General features: G+C 37.7%; 1 protein-coding gene across 3 annotated transcripts; it reads left to right on the plus strand.

Moving 5' to 3' along the window:
• The first annotated feature begins 7,534 nt into the window (after positions 1-7,534).
• DMRT2 (doublesex and mab-3 related transcription factor 2) lies at positions 7,535-19,014 on the plus strand. Of its 3 annotated transcripts, none has more exons than XM_073652512.1 (4): positions 7,535-7,617; positions 11,473-11,941; positions 13,542-13,644; positions 17,746-19,014. In XM_073652512.1, exons 1-4 carry the CDS (start codon positions 7,538-7,540, stop codon positions 18,765-18,767), a joined length of 1,674 nt encoding a protein of 557 aa, XP_073508613.1. In that variant the 5' UTR covers positions 7,535-7,537; the 3' UTR covers positions 18,768-19,014. The 3 variants fall into 3 exon arrangements, with proteins under 3 accessions (XP_073508613.1, XP_073508622.1, XP_073508632.1); XM_073652521.1 differs by lacking the exon at positions 7,535-7,617 and adding an exon at positions 9,810-10,024; XM_073652531.1 differs by lacking the exons at positions 7,535-7,617; positions 11,473-11,941; positions 13,542-13,644 and adding an exon at positions 14,913-14,990.
• Positions 19,015-19,935: the final 921 nt, after the last annotated feature.

Here is a 19,935-nt window from a genome sequence, read left to right on the forward strand (position 1 = left end):
ACTGACTCGATTGTCCTCATTGCTCTATCTGGCCTCACAACTGTCTGGATCCCATCTGTTCGGTTACAGGATCTGGCTTGGTCCTCATGGGATCTGGCTTGGTTGTCTTGGATCCGGCTTGGTTCTCTGGGATCTGGCTCTCTCAGATATGGCTTGGTACTCTCATATCTGGCTTTGGTATATCACTTTTCCTCACTCCAGGCTGCGGCCTTGGCTCCTTCAGCTCTTTCATGCTCGTGCTCGTGGCTATAAGCCAGCTCAGATGCATCACACATCTGTCCTGGTACAGGTCCAGCTGTCAACTCCTCCCCCACTCAGTTCTCCTGGGCCTTTTATAATTCCTAACTGCAACACAGCTATCACATAACCAGGTGTCCCTTCTTATCTCTTCCCTTTAGGAAACTCACAATTCACTCTGTAGTTCCTGCTTGCTCCATTTTTGGTCTTATTCTTACAATCTCTAGCCACTAGATGGCGATGTTTACTTATTTAAGCTTTAGAGGTCCTCGATTTCCTTACACTTGAGTAACAGTCTTGGTGAATAGAACTGTGGTATTAGTCCAGTATAAGAGTTGCTGTAACATTTTCAGCTCTAGTTTCTTCAGAGTCTACACTGCTATCTCTCTTTTTTACACATAGAAATAACAGGATATTTGAACAAGCTCATAGGTCCAGACAGATAACAGAGAGCTGTGATTAGGAGACCTATTGTGAAAGCTGATGATTGGTGGTTTAGAACTGTATCTCTTCAGAAAATGAGAGGGAGAAGAGGGGGAGGGAAGTGAGCAGCTAACTGGTGTATAAAAATCAAATGGACTGTAGAGAGCGGACTGGGATGTTAAGAGTTAGCTCCTCTCCTGGAATGTACAGTAACTACTGTGCACACTTGGCACTAGAGGCTGGGCTCCATGGAAACCACTGAACACTATAAAAGATAAAATCTCTCACTGCAGGAGAATGACAGCAGACAAAAAAAGCAAGTCAATTGCAAACTTACTTATTTTCATGCTGTCTTGAGAAACTCCCTTTAAAGAGAATCTTTCACCCCCTGACACTTATCTGTCCTCTAATATGGGCATACAGGTGATAGAAATTTGAATCTATACCTACCTGTATGCCTCATATTAGAGGTCTGGTTGCTGTAAAATGTCTCTTTATTCAGTCAAGTTTCTGATGCTGTGGAGCCAGGGCCTGGAAGAAATCCCCACCTCCTGTGTGAATTACCATGTTTCTCCCCTCCCCTGCACATCACAGTGCCCTGTGATGTGCAGTTGCAGCAGCCAAATCCAGGCACTGTGACATGCAGGGAAGGGGGGACGCATTGTATTTCACACAGGAGGCGGGGAATTCTTCCAGTCCCCGAGACTGGAACACATCAGAAACTTGTAGAAATAAAAAGACATTTCTCAGCAACAATGTGACATGCAGAAATAGTCTTGTTGCTTCAAAAGCATCCAGCAACTATTACAAATAACACAAGCTCAGGAGACAGGAAGTGTTGTGCTTCAGAAGCATCCAGCAACTAGAGGGGTTAACACAGTCACAGGAGACAGGGAATGTTTTAGCAGAGCCCGAGGGGGATTGTGGGGAACTTGTTATTGTAGTCTGACTGAAGACGAAAAGAAAGGTGGTGTGTTATCTGGATCTGACAGAAGGCAACCGAACAGGATTCAGATCAGGAGAGAAACTAAATACAGGTCAGATAAACTCCCTGAACTAATAGTGCAGAGTATTATCGGGCGGGAAAATAAGGACTGGAAGGAATTGTGTCACAGGGATCATCTCCCTCATCAAACCCTTCCCACCTCCATCTCCATGCAGGATAAAGAATGCTGTGTACTATTATGTCCTTGTGAAGGAAAAACCTGTGGTTGTGTATGCATAGAAGTGTGCTGCTAAGAGATCTAATCTATGCTGAATTATGCTACTGAAGAGACTGTAATACTGGGCTTGTGAAGAAACTACTGTATTGTTACTGGAGCTGGTTGTTCAAGAAACTCAGACTGTACTGTAATGAATATTGTTGCTGTAATATCCCTGAATTGCACTGGCAATGCTTCAGATTAAATTGCACTGTTAAACTGTTGAAAAACACTCTTGTCAGATGTGTCTGGTCAGCAATTGAATCTATTGTGTGCCTGAGAGAAGCTGCAGCCTATGGTAGCCCTGAGTAACAGTTCCCCCAGGATTCCAAAGAATTCATGAAACCCGTCTTGTCCTATCTGAACCTAGCAGCGTGCGTGTAACAACAAGACCTCTAATATGAGGCATACAGGTAGGTATAGATTTACATTTCTATCACCTGTATGCCCATATTAGAGGTCAGATAAGTCCCAGGGGGTGATAGATTCCCTTTAAGAATCTGGGAAGTATAGGAGAACATTCCTATGAAAGAAATCATATTGGTGTGACTTTGCTTTCATTTAAAAATTTCAACGAAGTTGACAACTTGAGTACTGATTAGTTTTGGTTACGGTTTGAACTCCTGTCATGGTTTTGTGGTTTCTAATATGTCTTAAAGAGATAATAACCTACCATATATATTGATGTAGAAAAGGGAAACTGTCACGGGGATACCACGACAGAGAAGAACAATACAATCACGGTGTCTGGTTTCATGAACTCCAGCACTTGTTAGAAGTACTTCTCCATCTTATTAAACACCACAGTTTTTTTCCTTGCCAGCAGTGCAAGGGTTAATCTGTTCAGTTGAAGCTCCTGGAGCTTTCCTATCTGGATTGTCTCAACTGTTCAGTGTTGACCACTCCCCTTTGTTATATGTGCTGGCCTCGGGCATTTAGGAATTGCCAGTGTTAGTTTTTACTGCCTGGTGTGGAGTTGGAGGTATAGTTCGTGGTTGGAGTAGGCATTAGAAGATTTGTTCAGGAGACTGTTGCTTGGAGTTTGTTTGTGTGCACATCCCCATCCTCTCCTATTTGGTTTCTCCTTCCTTTAACTACCCTGTGTTCCATTCTGTTGTTTGGTGAGTGTATTTTGTGTGATTGCTAATTTATCCCTGTCCATTTTCCCTTGTTTGTCTGGTTAGTGTATTCCTATACACTTTGGCTTCCCACCTCCCTGGGTGGAGGAGAGGACAGATAAGGGTTGATGGTTGATTTAGGAGCAAAGCAAGACACGTGAACCCAGCATCTCCATCTTCAGGAGTAATCCAGGGGACAGGAGTAGTACTAGGAACCTGGTTAGCATCCATAGTCCCAAAGCACTGCATGACAGAAACAATGACAAAAAGCCTGCCCTGTGCCACATCCGGGCATTTCTTACTCCCGGAGAGAAAATATACACTCTGCTAACTGTTTTGTCATTTACAGTAATTAATTTCACCATGTTTTAGACTGTAATTTGGGATCAGTTTACAAGCAGAATGGGATGTGTTTTCCTCCTGCTATTCATTTCCTTAGTTACATGGGCCTAAATGACATTTGGTGCCCCCTATTGCCCTTTGGAGGGGATGGCATTCCACACTTGGTCACGCTGCTTGGGGAGTCAAACAGTAGCAGCTTAGGGCAGGCTGTCTTAGGGACATCAGGAAATACACTTGTTTCATGTCTCTTTTTGCTATAAACACAAGGGTCAGAAAGGACAAATGAATTTCAAAGGCAGTCACTTTTGAAGTTATTGTTTTGGGTGTCGATCTGCTTCTATGTCCTCCCAATGTCCTTCTGAACAGTGTTTGTTGTGTAAGCAGAGAAAAAAAAATAAATATATTGCAGGGTACCATTAAGAAATAAACATGCAATTCAGCAATTTTTTTTGCACATGGAAGACACAAAACACAGTGATGCACATCATAAACTTATGGCCTCAATTACACAGACAGATAACTGGTCAATAATATTATTGCCAGAGCCATAATATTTTTATTTTCTCTTTGAAATAGCTGTATGATATCTTGTTTTTTGGGGGGACCATTTTGGAGTACATATAACTTATTACCAAACTTTTCTTAACTCTTTATATGGAAAAAAACGGCATTTCCACTGTTGTGTTTTGAAGATTTTAATTTTACTGTACTCACGTGCTGCACAACATTAACATTCTTCTTTTGGTGACCACAATTATGACGACACCACATTTATGTCATTTTATTTATGTTTTATGACTTTTGTACATTACAAATAAACAAAATTGTTTTTGTGTCGCCATATTCTCAGAACCATACGCTTTACTATTTTCCATCAAAGGAGTTGTGTGAGAGCTTGTTTTTTTATTGGGGTGGTTTTCAGTGGTCCCATTTTCGGATACATATGACTGTATGATCATGTTTTATTACACTTTGTGGGAGGTTGAAAGTACAAAAGAAACAGTAATTCTGAAATTTTTTTAAATATTTTTTAATACTATTCACTATTTAGCAATCATGGTGCAGATTAAATATTAGTAATGTTTTATAGCACAGGTAGATACGATTACAGTGATACCCAATTAATATCAATCTTTTACGTTTATCTACTTTTGCACAAGTCTTATGGATATATTCCTCACTTCCTATGGCTGTCTGGCACAAACATTTTCAACAGCAATGTACACAGATTCTATTCACACAAGTCAGTCTATATCCAATTCTAATTCTTCTATCTTAGGTGCCCATCTGAGCATATTGAGGCCACTTCATAGGAAATGAATTGGTGCTGTCATACATTTATATTACATGTTCACTAAACTCATCATGGCATTTTTATCAATACTTTCTAATTTTTAGACAGTGGAAACTTAGACTAAATTGTCTTAAAATCTTACAGTTTTATTGTTGTGTTCATATTGTTTGATAAATCTGGTATATTTTAAGACTGTCAAATCTAAGTTTACATCCCCTACTAGTTGGCTTACTGTGTCCCAGAAATTTGATGTAACATTTTGGTGCATTGATTAGACCATGCTCCTTTTCTGACATAAACACCCCTTTTCACACCCTTTGTTGGACAAGGCACAGAGAGTGTCTAAAACATATAATAAATATAATACAAGTCATGAAAGATCATTTTTGGCACACAATTAACCCAGGATTCTGCTACATTTAGCTCCATAAATATGCCCCATTGGTTTACATTCATTAAGCTGCATAAGCAGAGGGAAATGCACTGCTAAAAAGACACAAGTGGCACAAAGTGCAAAATCTATCCTGTTTCCTAACCAAATATCTTTATGTGTAATTGGACATCTCAGACCAATTTAATCACCTATGAGATCAGTTTAATGAGTCAAAAATCTGTCTATAAACAGGTTTGCCCAAAATAGCAAGTTATCCCCAGCTTTATACTAGGCTTTCTTTGTTAATCTCATAGACAACGAATGTAGCAGAGGTTGAGCATGTACTCTTCTGCTCTATTGAGGTTCTGAAGCCATATTTTTGGGATAGCTGGAGGTCTTAGCAGTCAAAACCCACAGTGATCAGCAAGTCATCCCATATTTGGATAGGGGATAACTTGAGATTTTGGGAATATTTCTTTAAATTCAGCTGTAGGGATATTCGAATTCATAAAAGTCAAAGATGGAAAGCCATGGTTATTGCATGGTGATGATTCCAGATTATAAACCCTCTGTTACTGTTTTAGGACGTGCCTTAATGATATACGAACTTTATAGCTGCTGTCACCCACAAAATAATGACAATACTTTGTTAAGCAAGCCTAAATGGATAGTTTTGTACATTTTGTTGTCCACCTCATGGAGTATAATAGAGTGGTGCGAGGGAAAGGGGGTGAGTGTCCAGCTCCAAACCTATTAAATTTAGCTGTGAAACTTCTTTTGCAAAACAGAGGACCCCACCTATCAGACAATCATGTAAAATAGAGCAATGATGACTGTAGAACATTTATTTTCTGAGTTTATTGTGCCTTAGTTGGAAAGTGTAAAAGTGCTACTCTTCTCCAAAAGGTTGGACTGGAAAGATGAGGTGCACATAGCAGGCCATTGTAAGTGTTCATAGACATTAAAATACTATTATCATACTTTCTAAATCACTTTGTACTATAATACAGTCACTATAGACTGAGTGTATCTCAACTGTATAGTTACACACTTTTATTTTCTTAGGCTTGCTATGCTGATAGCAGATGTGACAAGTATGTAGCTTTGTATTGCAGTAATAGGGTGGCTAGCTCACTTAAATATGAGCAGATTCTTTTAGATTCTTTTTGTACTTGCCCCATCAGATTGCTCTTTTTCCATCTGATTTCTCAGAAGCTAATAACAAAGACAATATTGTTAACCTTTTCACTCTTTATACCAACATGTGCAATCATTAACCATTTATTTGTATATAAATATCATAAAACACTAAGGAAAACAATTCAAAATTAAATTCAGAATCGGAATCTTGAGACTATAAATAGACATTGTTACATTGGTCCAGTTAGAAAGAAGTAGGGTCCCCTATATATTTGGAGAAGAATGTGAGAAGCATTCACTGATAGCAAAAGAATATAGAACAGAGCTGGAAATAGCTGTGTGATAGGTATAAGATATATAGCTATTAATGATATACAGTAAGTACACAGCTAAATTGTCAGACTGATAGATACATTACACTCACAACACTCAAAAGAAAGCAGAACAGTATAACAACATTGCCATCCAGTAAACCTGATCCAATTACTGTGGCATCGAATATGTGGCATCATGTGCATCATGTCACCCTCTTGTGGCATCATCATCAAGAAAGAATGATGATGTAGTTTGTAAGTTTGCAGACATATGTAAAATTCTGGAATAAAATATATTGGTGGATCTCTTACACATTAAATAACTATATTAATATATAAACGTTGTAGTAGTCAATTCTTTGGCATACCTAAGAACAGTAATAGAAATAATTCTAATATACTCATCATCAGATAATAATTTTCATAACAATAGGGTCATTTTCCATAATTAATTTCATTTTCCTAATAGAACTGTGCAAGTAATTCACTGCTAGGCAGAATGTGCCCAATTCATCCGAAATTAACGTTAGTACTACTATGATATGGGTATGGTGGAAAATTATGCTGACATCCGACTCGACTACACATTTTTGCAGGTGTCATATAGGTTTAGCCAGGCGACAAATCTGGGGCCACAGGTTTATTTTGCCCAGTGGGAATCCTCCCATACTCTGACCTTGAGGTCCTGTTCTCCCCTTCCCCTTTATACACATACTGATCATACTTTCCTTGTCACTATACACAATAACTGTCAATTACACCGAGTATTTACACCAGCAGCAATATACACTGGCTACATAGCGATTATCTCGCGACGTGTTAAAAGCTGCGGTGCCAGATTTTTTACAGATCCTGTATTGTAGGGGTAGTAATTTGTGAGCAGGGTATACTGGGGTTTGTAGTTCCACAATGACTAAATTACAGCAGCATGCATAAATTTGAAATATACACAGTATATTACAGTCTACATTACAAATATACTCTAGGATACAGCCTACATCGCCAGCTGCTAGTCTAGGAGTCACATATACAGAATGGATATGACAGTGCCAAAAGGTTTCTTGTGTGCTGTGTTTGTACCTGTTGGCACTGCCATGCCTTGTTATGGGACACAGGAGAGCTGTGACCAGCTGGCTCTGCTCCGCTCAGGACAGGAGAACAAGGAGCAGTTAATGTAAGTTTACTGTATACAAAGCAAGATTGTGGGCTGAATGTTTGCCTCGCTCAGATAACGATTATCTAAAGTTATTCCAGTTTAGGTAAAACAGATCGTATTTGTGTGTTGTGACTGTATATAAGCAATCTAGAGCTGCCAGTACATGTAACCTCACCAGTCTGATGGGCTAGAAAACCAGAAGAGTGGAGTATAAGGAACAGAACCCCGTAACTCTGTGAGGACATGCTACACTTATCATTAGAACAGCAAAACCCTCTCCCTCTATCCAATCATATCATATATAGATAGATATATAGATCTATATTCACTAATATGCATCTTGAGTATACTGTGTATAATATGCCTAGACTAAATCTAATGAAGGATAGATAGATAGATAGATAGATAGATAGATAGATAGATAGATAGATAGATAATATATAGATAATAGATTTATATTCATTAATATGCATCATGAGTATACTGTGTATAATATGCCTAGACTAAATCTAATGAAGGATAGATAGATGGATAGATAGATAGATAGATAGATAGATAGATAGATAGATAGATAGATAGATATGGGATTGATAAATAGATAAATAGTTCATAGCTAAATATGGGATAGATAGATAGATAGATAGATAGATAGATAGATAGATAGATAGATAGATAGATAGATAGATAGATATGGGATAGATAGATAGATAGATAATAGCTAAATATGGGATTGATAAATAGATAAATAGTTCATAGCTAAATATGGGATAGATAGATAGATACATAGATATGGGATAGATAGATAGATAGATAGATAGATAGATAGATAGATAGATAGATAGATAGATATGGGAGATAGATAGATATGGGAGATAGATAGATAGGACTTTTATAGCCCCTACCCCGGTTTTATCCCTATCTCTAATTGTAATTTCCACAAACTATTTCCCTTGATTTCCCACATTAGCAATGTTAATATGTAATTGGTCCTTCCAATAATGTTTCCTTGAATTAATTATTTCTAGATAATAGATAAATAGATATATAGATAGATTGATAAAAGGTCCATAGATAGATAATAATAGATGAAATACAGATACATAGATAGACTATAGATAGGTGATTAATAGATAGGTATATGGATAGACTATTGATAGAAATATAGATGGTATGTAAACAGGTAGATAGATAGATAGATAGATAGATAGATAGATAGATAGATAGATTATAGATAGCCCCCACCCTGGATGTGCCCCCATCCATCATCCCCACAGTCCCTATTCCTGTTCCCTACTGTACACTTGCTTTGGCAAAACGAATTTTTATTTGGTCCTGCCAAATTCTTTGAATTGAATTGATAGATAATAAATAGATAGATAGATAGATTAATAGATATATATTATTAGATAAGATAGAATAGATATATATGAGATAATAATAATAATAGATAGAATACATAGATATGAGATAGATAATAATAATAATAGATAGATAGATATATATGAGATAGATAATAATAATAATGATAATAATAATAGATAGATATGAGATAGATAATAATAATAGATAGATATGAGATAGATAATAATAATAATAGATAGATATGAGATAGATAATAATAATAATAATAATAAATAGACAGAAGTTATAATATGAAATTAAGAAACACATGAACACAATGAATTTTCCAGGTGTCTACTTTACATCCACCCTTCTTTTGTACAGTCACAACGTTTCTCCCAATAGACAATTTCTTTGATATTTTGGGTAAAATAGTTGATGGAAATGAATAGGAAGAAACAGATAAAACATAAACCCAAACTCCTTGTGTTCCGCTAAATATTGATTTCCTCCAGATCCTCCCGATCACGCGTGTAACGTCGGGGATGTCCCTGATTACCCGGAATAAGACTTTGTTTGCACTAAACGCTGGTGATAATAAGCGCTCCAGTCTAAACACGGCCGTAGTGCTGCCCTAGTGGCCGATTATCGTCGTTATCTCTAGTGGCTGTTTACCATACAGCCCTGCTCCCCTGTGTTATGGGTGATGGTGCCCAGGGATAGCACCAGGGTGCCCCAAGAGAAGTACCCACATCTGGACCGGCCATTGACAAGCTAGATTGATAGTAAACAGCGCAAGGCGTGGAGTGGGCGGCACCGCTGCGGCTCCCTGACCAATCATAGCTCTCACAGGCAGCAGGAGCAGCCAATAAGGGTCCGGGCTGCCTGGACTGAGAGTCGGCTCTGTAGAAGGCTGAGAGCGCAGTGTGGCCGGCGAGCTATTATAAAGCGGCGGCTCTGCGCTCAGCGGTCACCGCCTGTCACTGTCATGTGCCGCGCGTGACCTGGATGTAACGGAGGATTAGTGCCCAGCCTGGACTCAGCACGGGTGGGTGCTGCTCCCCACTGCCCGAGCACTGCACTGGTAAGTGTCACCTACTCACCAGCTGCACAGGTGACTGAAGCTATTGCTCTCTGTTATCAGTTTTCTCAGACTAGGGAGAGGCTAATTACTGATACTGTGCTGGTCATTACTGGGATCCCCGCTGTCTCCTCACAGTATCGGTTCTGGGAAGCTTCAGACACTTGTACAGTGCCCACATCTGGTAGTGATATCAGGCAGACCCTGCCATGTCCTGCCCAGGAACCCCCGCTCCTAACACGGGGAGACGAGGTGGGGGCTCCGCAGCGCTTATGGGATGCCGGAAAGTGGCTGGAAATTACCTATCTACTCCATATCTATCTATCTATCTATCTATCTATCTATCTATCTATCTCTTTCTATCTCTTTCTATCTATCTAGTATCTATTTATTATCTATTTATTCTCTATCTATTTATTATTTATCTATATATTATTTATCTATTATCTATCTCTATTTATTATCTATCTATCTATCTATATATCTATCTACTGTATCTATCTATTTATCTATATATGTATCTGTCGATCTATCTATTTTATATTTATATATTACTATCTATGTATTTATTTTCTATCTTATATATTTATTTATTATTTATCTTATCTATGTATATCTAGCTATTTTATTTATCTATTCGTCTTATCTGTCTAGTATCTGTCTGTATTACTTTCTTTTTTTCTTTCTTTCATTCTATTCATTCTATCTCTCCATCTATCTAGCTCTCCATATATCTCTGTATTTATCTTCTACATATTCATGATATATCTTAGTGCTATAGTAGAACTAATTTTCGGTACAGATATATGAAATAGAAGCAGTAATACCAGTGTAACTACTGCATTATTTATCTCTATGTGGTTGATATGTTCTATGTATACTATATATTGTACATTGGTTGTAGCAGATACGCCTTCAGCTCTAACCCTGTCCATCACACAGATATCTAGGTGCTACCATGATAGGGATATGCTACAGATGGCTGTGGAGCCTCCGATGTGCTGCTGCCTTTGTTACCTCTCATTGTTCCCATCTCTGAAATTATTAAACCTATAATAAGTCTAGATCAGGATGAGATGAATCATTACCACTCACTATTAATTAGCCATTGTGCTGCTGGTACAGATTGTCTAGTCTGATGCCTCCACTTCTAGGAATAAGCACATAACCATTTCTATTTCCAAAAAAAATATTTGATTTATTCTTAGAATTTTATAATAATCAGGTAAACGAAATCAGTAATAGTAAGTTCTGAGGGTTGTGGACATTATTCTCTACATGGAAATAGGTGATAGTTTAGGACTTACTAATGTGATTTATACATTATTATACATAGTGTGCTTACAGGATACAACTACAGAAAAGTATTAATTTGTATGTAAATTCTTTAATAAATATATTCCATCCTGTATTTTATGATCTTCATGGCTGTACATATTGTGTTCCCACAGTTTCGAGGACTCACTACAGAGAGCGGATCCTGCCATGTACGAGATGCAGCCAGTGTCAGTGCCTTCTTCTCCCCCCTCCACCTTGTCCTCCTCCCCGCACTCCTCATACTCATCCTCCCTGGCCGGGAACTCGGAGATAGATGTGGAGAGTGTGGAGTTGGAGGGGGACAGCCGGCAGCTGGAGCCCCCCAGAACAGAGGAGGAAGAAGAGGAACAGGAAGGTGATGGAGTGGCGCACACACACCCGCAGCTCCCACAAAAGACTACTGACAAGGGTGGAGAGCAGAGGAAGCTGAGCAGGACCCCCAAGTGTGCCCGCTGCAGGAATCACGGGGTCGTCTCCTGCCTGAAGGGGCACAAGCGCTTTTGTCGCTGGAGAGACTGTCAGTGCGCCAACTGCCTGCTGGTGGTGGAGAGGCAGCGGGTGATGGCGGCACAGGTGGCACTCAGGAGGCAGCAGGCTACAGAGGTGAGTCCACTGTCATATATAGTTATCATATATACAACCTACACACATTACTATTACATACAAGTCACAATTCTCAGCTATAGATATTATTAATACTTTGTTCGTTAAATAACTGGTTAAAGTTAGGACCTGAGCCTGGCTGCATGGAATCACCTCTGTCCCTGACTCACTGTGATGGGAAACCCTGCTGCACACGGATTACTGCACCCTGCACTATGGTGATGACAACGGAGAGACTAATAATCGGGAGTAATCCGTTCATTCTGATGTACATTGTATCCAATTGTCTGGAAAACGGATTCAGCTTAATTGATTGTACGTGTAGAGTCCAGAAAAGTCTCTATGGCAAGTCAAGGCTAGTGCAGCCTATTGTGCCGCATATCATGGCTAGTAAAACGTCCATGTCAGAAGTAAAGGAGTGGAAAAGAGGGCGCGGGGATAGTGGGCACTGTAGGGGGACCCTATGTCCAGGGGCATCAGAGTCAAGTGGCTAATATCGACAGAAATGACACTTTGTATTAAATAAAGGCTAGAAATGGCAAGTATTACCTGTGCATGATGAAGAATTGTGACTGTGGCATTATAATCTGTTGTGACTCGTGGCACCTGATATGTACCTTATATGATGAGAACAAAGTAATGCTCTAATAATATGTGGATACCGGGGGTGGAGGTGGGTTATTGAGTGAACGGGTCATGGCACAGCTCAAGAGACTGTCAGCGTATTGGTAATGCAGACAGGTGCCAGCATGTATCTGTTATATGGTGACTGGCAGATACTGGAGTTATGTGGACTCACTGGAGTGAATGGCAGCAGACATATCTATCTATCTATCTATCTATCTATCTATCTATCTATCTATCTATGTACCCCGTGTCTATCTATCTATCTATCTATCTATCTATCTATCTATCTATCTATCTATCTATCTATCTATATCCCATATCTATCTATCTATCTATCTATCTATCTATCTATCTATCTATCTATCTATCTATCTATCTATCTATCTATCTCACTTTTTCTCTCTCTCTATCGATATACTGTATATATATATGTATTTATATATATATTACATTTTACATATATATATTTATATTTATTACAATACATATATTCTATGCAGTAGTATATGACTTGAGGGCACAGAGCTTGGTGGTGTCTATTGTATATGATGATAACTAGTGGGCAGAGGAGACATAAGGCTGAGGGCACAGAACACACATGTGATGACTAGTTGGCACAGGATGTTCTTGTTATTTAGTGGAGCAGGCTGTGTTGTTTTCCCTTCAAACACCACCATGGAAGGGGTATTTATTGTAGAAACTCATAAATGGGCACTTGCACCTCTTATTGTGTTTTCAGGTGGTTGCCATTCAGTTCTTGTTTCCTGTACACTGGTGACTACATGTTTACACCAGAACACACTCCACATACATCTGTGCATTTTATGTGTTTGAGTTATGTGTAATCTGTTGTACTGTGACCTGGTATGTGCAGTTTAGGTGGTGTGTACAGTACAGCACCATTTATTATATTGTATGCTGTATGTTAATTTATTATTGAAGCTAAGTAAGCTCATTTGTGTTCCTTTTTTAGGATAAGAAAGTCTTGTCAGGAAAGCCGACTGTAACAGAAAGGAAAACTGTCTATCAGCGACATTTTAGGACCCCCAGCCTGCTGGCCAAGAGCATATTAAAGGGTAACATTCCGTTCTGTGCCTCTCTACATTTATTGATCATAATAATAATAATAATGAGTATCTTGGATTTGCAAAGGGGTTATACTACCTTTATGTGTCTTCAAGAACAATCCAAGATCTTATCTTTATTCATCCTAATATTTTAATTACCAAAAACACCCAAAAAAGATTGCAGTTAAATGTATGCAAACAACCATGAAAATACAGAGTTATACTATGATAAGTGTAAAATATTATTATGCTGAACATATAGGAGGTAAATAAAAACATATTTTAGTGTATAAAATATAAAACTAACAAGCTATCTAATAATAATAATAATCATATTGATAATGGTAGATTTAAAAAAATAGAAATATAATTTATCTATATTCCATTTCTTATTCTTGCATACATTAATTACTGTTTTTTACATTCTTTTATTTCTATTATTTAGCTGCTTTTGTATAAAAATACCTTGAAATTCTATCTATCTATCTATCTATCTATCTATATCTGTTTGTTTAATCTGTCTGTCTTTCTATATATCTGCTATGTATATATCCTACTATGCATTTATTATATATGAATGAACATGTTTTGCAGTTAGATTTTTTTTACATTAATTAAATTTCTATATTTTTTATCTTTACACTTGCTTGTATTTCTAGAACAATATAAATAGCTTTTTTAGTCCTAATGCAGAGCAATTTTGCATTACATTTTACATGCAAATATATCTGTCAAATGTGCAGCACTGTCAGACACTGTGCAGGGATTTACAAACAAATAAAAAAGACTTTTGAATAACAATGACCAATAGTAGAATCCCTTTACTCTTAGAAACAACATGCAATTTGGTTGCCACCTCCCAGGTGAAAGTGGATTGAGTTACATTTTCTTGGCCTGTAAGATATATTATAATTGCTAATATAAATTGGCATGTAAAAATAACTTTTTATTTATTAGCACATTTTTACATCAATACCTGATTTTTGCAGAAGGGATGAGTAGAATGTGGAAATTCTGTAACATTTCTTTACACCAGTTGTAACATAAAAACAGTATATTTACACCACACGTATACTATACAGACCTATTGCCAGTGTCTGTTCTCAAGCTGTATGAAATGTCCCATAAATGCCAACAGTTCACCATAAACCAGTGTCTTATAAGCAATGCTTTGATACATGATGCCTAAAGTGTTTTCCTTGTTTCCATACATCATTCCTTTGTGCTGCTTTTTCTCTTCTTGCTCTTAACTGTCTGTCTTTTTTCCCTTCTCTCCTAGTTCAAGTCAACTTTCTCATCTGTAACACTTTGTAAATTGTGATCTGCCTCTAGGAAATGCATGCCATCAAATCTAGGTATAGCCCTATTTCCTGGTATTGTAATGTGACAGGTGTATATTTAAACACCATCTGGGTGGTCTGCTAAGATTCTGCCGTGTCTGCTGTCATCTATGTAAAATTGTATGCTTTATCTATTATTATCTACTATGTATGAGACCTAATTAAAATATATAAAATCTAAGGATGTTCTAGATTTGTGCTACTATGTACAATACTGCAAAATGATCTGGATAAGATGGCTGAATTGGCATACACTTGGCAGAGGAGGTTTAATGTAGATAAATGTAGAGTAATGCACCTAGGATGGAGTAATCCTATTGCTGCATATACATTAAATGGGAGTATACTCGGGAATACAGAACAGGAGAAGGACTTGGATATTCTGGTTACAAGTAAGCTGAGCAGCAGTACTCAATGTCAAGCCGCCGCAAAGGCAAACAAGGACGTATAGGATGTATAAAAAGATAAATAAAATCCCGCAATCCCAATGTACTGTTACCCCTTTATAAATCACTGGTGAGGCCACATCTGGAATATGGGATCAAGGTTTGGGCTCCACATTTTAAAAAGGATATTCTGAAGTTGAGTCAGTTCAAAAGCGGACAACTAGATTATTACAAGGGATGGAAGACCTCTCATATTATGAGAGGTTGGAAAGTTTGAGCTTGTTTAGCTTAGAAAAACAACGCCTCATCGGGGATCTCATTTACATGTATAAACATATGTGCGGTCAGTACAAAGGACTAGCACATGACTTATTCCTTCCAAAGACCATACTAAGGACTAAGGGGCACTCATTACGGGTGGAAGAAAGGCGATTCCAGCATCTAAACAGGAAAGGGTTCTTAACAGTCAGAGCAGTTGGACTGTGGAATGTCTTACCACAAGAGGTAGTGATGGCAGATACTATAACAGCTTTCAAAAAAGGGCTGGATGATTTTCTCAGTACACATAACATTGTGGGTTACAGTTAAATTAGTGACAAAATGTACAATTGGGGAGGAAGGTTGAACTTGATGGACCTAGGTCTTTATTCAACTTATGTAACTATGTATGTAACTATGTAATAGTTTAAAACAGCTAAGAGTCTCATGAATTTAGTTATAAATTGTCCCAAAGTGACCATTTTATACAGGCTTGATTCTATATAAAGAATGCGCAGACATTATGTTCCTCCTCACAATGAGTTATCATAATTCCCTGCACTGTCTAAAATGCAGGAACAGATTGGCCATTTGGGTATTAGGACAGCGGTCAATTGCCCATGGCCAACTAGGGCTCACAGCTGCTTGGTTCTAAAACAGTAATTCAAGTGATAAGTGCTCAGATGCCATTCACATACAATTCACTACCCCTTATTAAGTGAATCATGGCTACAGTGGTTGGTAAGTTAACCATTCCAGATCACTAACAGACAACCCCTGCTAATATGTATCATAGAACCAACCAACCCACTTAACATTAAAAATAAAATTTTTTATTTGATTACCATTAACAGCATACTCAAAAAATATCAAAGGAAAATTAAGTTTGGATATTTCCCCAAATGACGTAACACTAGTATATGACCATATATTAATACTTTATATAGTTATGACATTTAAAATTTATATGACCATATATAATAATTCCTTAATTTTTGTTGGAACGTATGTGCCTCCGTGTTGTGGAACGCACACTGTACTTCTGTGCTGCGAGTGCTGGTTATGACGTTCTTTACATGGGGGACTGTAAAAACCTCACCGTGCTAACTATATGCTAAGTCTGTCACTGTCACTTTCTTTCCTCATGGGCGATTGGACCTAAATGATGATATTTTGTCTCCTGATGAACCTTGCTCATCTCTGGGGGGAAAACGCGTTGAGACTTAGAAGCTTAGGGGGAATCATAGTCATCAAATATAAATGTTTTCTTCCTTTTTGCTACATTGTATGTAGAAAATAATTATGTATTTATTACTAGGGATGTTATAGGGAATTTCTAGGGACAACCTTCGTTGAGTTGGGGCGTCATTATCTATTAGGGTGCCGTCATCCATGGTCAGGTAGGGAGCAGATTTTTCTAGGGTCATATTAGGGTCTATTATTAGGCTCTGGACCAGTACCCTATACTTCCCTATTTAGATTATTGCTCTATTATTTAAACGTAATTTCTATGGTCAGGGTATTTTAATTATTATCTATGGGCATATATTTATACTTTCTATGGTTATGACATTCAAAATTGTTATGGTCCTATACTAGTGTTACTTCCGGTTTGAGGAAATATCCAACTTAATATTTGTAATATTCTTTTATATGGGTATGCTTTTAATGATAATCAGATAAAAATTGCTAGGTTTAATGTTAAGTGGATTGGTCGGTTCTATGATACAATATAAATATATACACCCTCAATAATCTATCTTATTACTTTTTCTGTAAGCCACAGCCCTTGCTAATATGATTGCACAATTACAAGAAAACTCATCTAATTCATATATTGTAATTACTTAGGTCCTTTGCATCTCATAGTTTTGATGTCCTAGACATAACAATTTTGCTTTGTGAAAAGCCACATGTCTATGGGCTGCTGAATTGTAACAATGAATACAATATGGCAATATTTTGTACAGTATGGGCTAGTAAATAGAAGCTTTTTGACTTTGGGAAATCATATTGTGAACTCTTAAGAGGATATAAATACATCTTCCTTTTTATTGTAGACGTTATGAAATCTGCTTTTCATTGGCATTCAAACAGCTAAACTAAAAAATAACTTGTGATTTCAGGTTACCGACCGCTGCCAGCAGATTCCTACATGGAGCCCAACTCTCCATTGCCAGCTCCTGTGAGTGACAGGATGAGAAAGAGACGTGCTTTTGCAGATAAAGAACTGGAGAATGTTATGTTAGAGAGGGAATACAAAGAGAGAGAGATGATGGAGGCTTCTCAGGCTTCCAACCTTTTCTTACCCAGCCGCAGGGTACATGCAGCAGAGTACAACTCCTACAAAGTTCCTTATGGGAGCTCACAGGCTGATAATCCAAACAAAGAATTCTGCAATTTCTTGCCCACTTGTCTTGATCTCACCATGCAGTATTCAGGGTCAGGGAATGTGGAACTAATTTCTTCCAATGTCAGTGTGGCCACCACATACAGACAATACCCTGGTCCATCCAGGTCCTTGGTTTGGCCCAAGAGTGGTCCAATAACTGATGCTCTTCTATATCAACAGTGCCTATTAAATGCAACAGCCATGCAGGCACTAAAGCCTGGGTCAAACTGGGAGTCAAAATCTAGCCCATTAATAGAATGCCAGCCTACAGAACAGGACCTGGTACCTCCAAAAATGGAAACACATATGATTCCCCCTCAACACATTTCACAGGATAGTGGAGAAAGGTCTGCTTTTTCACCTCCAAAAAGGAACTTTTCACAGCTCTCTAACAAGGACCATTTGTCTCCACCACAGAGCTTAATAAACAAGATCAGCAAGGAAGCCGCCAAACAGCCTTTGTCTTTAAAATATAGCCCTTTCCACTCATTATTTCAACAAGCACATCTTGAGAAGTCATTGTCTCACCTAAAAAATCCTTGTATCAAAGACCCCTATGAAGAACCTGCAAAGAAATTCAGAGAATGTTCATCCAAGGAAAACCAGAAATACAAAGTAACTATTGACAGGTACAACAAGGACTTTCTACTAGGGAAAGACACAGGGGCAAAACTTTCTGTTAATGAGCCCCTACCATTTTCTGTTGAATCAATCCTCAAGATGCCGTCAAGCACGGCACAACGTTCCAGTCAATAGATAGTGACTACTGGATTATCTGCTGTGAGCCACCAGAATTCCTTCATAATGAAGCCTATTCAAAAGTCCATGAAATGTGCAAGGTTCTTTGGGACATTGAACAAAATATACACCTGCATGATGCTACCATTTTGTACAAATGACAATATTTAAATGTAAAAATGTGATCTGCATATGTGAATTGTAAAATATTTGAATATAAAACAAAAATTTATAGAAATAATAAAATACAACAGTTAAATATTTATTTTTATTGGTATCTGATATTTACTGATTTATTCAAAATTATTTTTAAAACATAATCTGCATATTAATTGCAATGCTTAACAAGTGTCATTTATTTCTCATTGTTTGTACAGCACCAGCATATTGTACAGCACTGTACAGAGATTACCATCATGCATATCACATCATAACATCAATATTCAAAAGGAAAAAGCGCAGTAGCACTCTAGAAGGGTCAAAAAATATGAAAACACTGAAAACATTAAATCTGGACTTACAAAAAAGATGAAGGTTCTTAGCGCTTAAATTTGCCAATACATGTATGCCCATCAACCACTGCAAGGTGACCTCCCTCTGATGGGTTCTATCCTACTAAATATGCCACTCCTCAATATTTAAGCTATCAAGAGAGGGAAATTAGTGGGAAACCAAATAATCTATAGGAATGTTTGAAGGAAACTAGAGAACTGTTTTACACATGACATTTGTTTTTAGGTTATTTGATGCATTTTATAAAAAGAAAAAATATGATAAAAAAAAGTATCATTGAATGTAATAGGCTGGAATCTGATGCAAAATACATCAGATTGCATTGGGTCAGTCATGATCCATTACAACTGGTATTGAGCTATTTTTTCTATTTGTAGTGATAAGTAATGCTTCTGTTCACAGCCTATGCAATAGCCTGTGATTAACTGATTAATTGGGTCTTACAGTTGAAATATCACTTTTTGATAAGACAAAAATAAGCAAAAAAAAGAAAACAATAAACAACATAAACAAAAATAGCAGAAAATAGTTATTGATTGTACCTCCCCCTCTGTAATCTGCACAAATAGTTAAAGGGGTCCTGTCTTGTGGTGAAAGTTTGCAGTCGCTCTATGTGACTGCAGACTTCTGAATCCTCACAGCGAGCACACGTGTTCTTGCTCATTACAAGCGA

Source organism: Phyllobates terribilis, unplaced genomic scaffold (assembly GCF_046119375.1).
Source record: "Phyllobates terribilis strain yellow unplaced genomic scaffold, ASM4611937v1 Scaffold_1__5_contigs__length_1240528914, whole genome shotgun sequence".
NCBI classification, from domain to species: Eukaryota; Metazoa; Chordata; class Amphibia; order Anura; family Dendrobatidae; genus Phyllobates; species Phyllobates terribilis.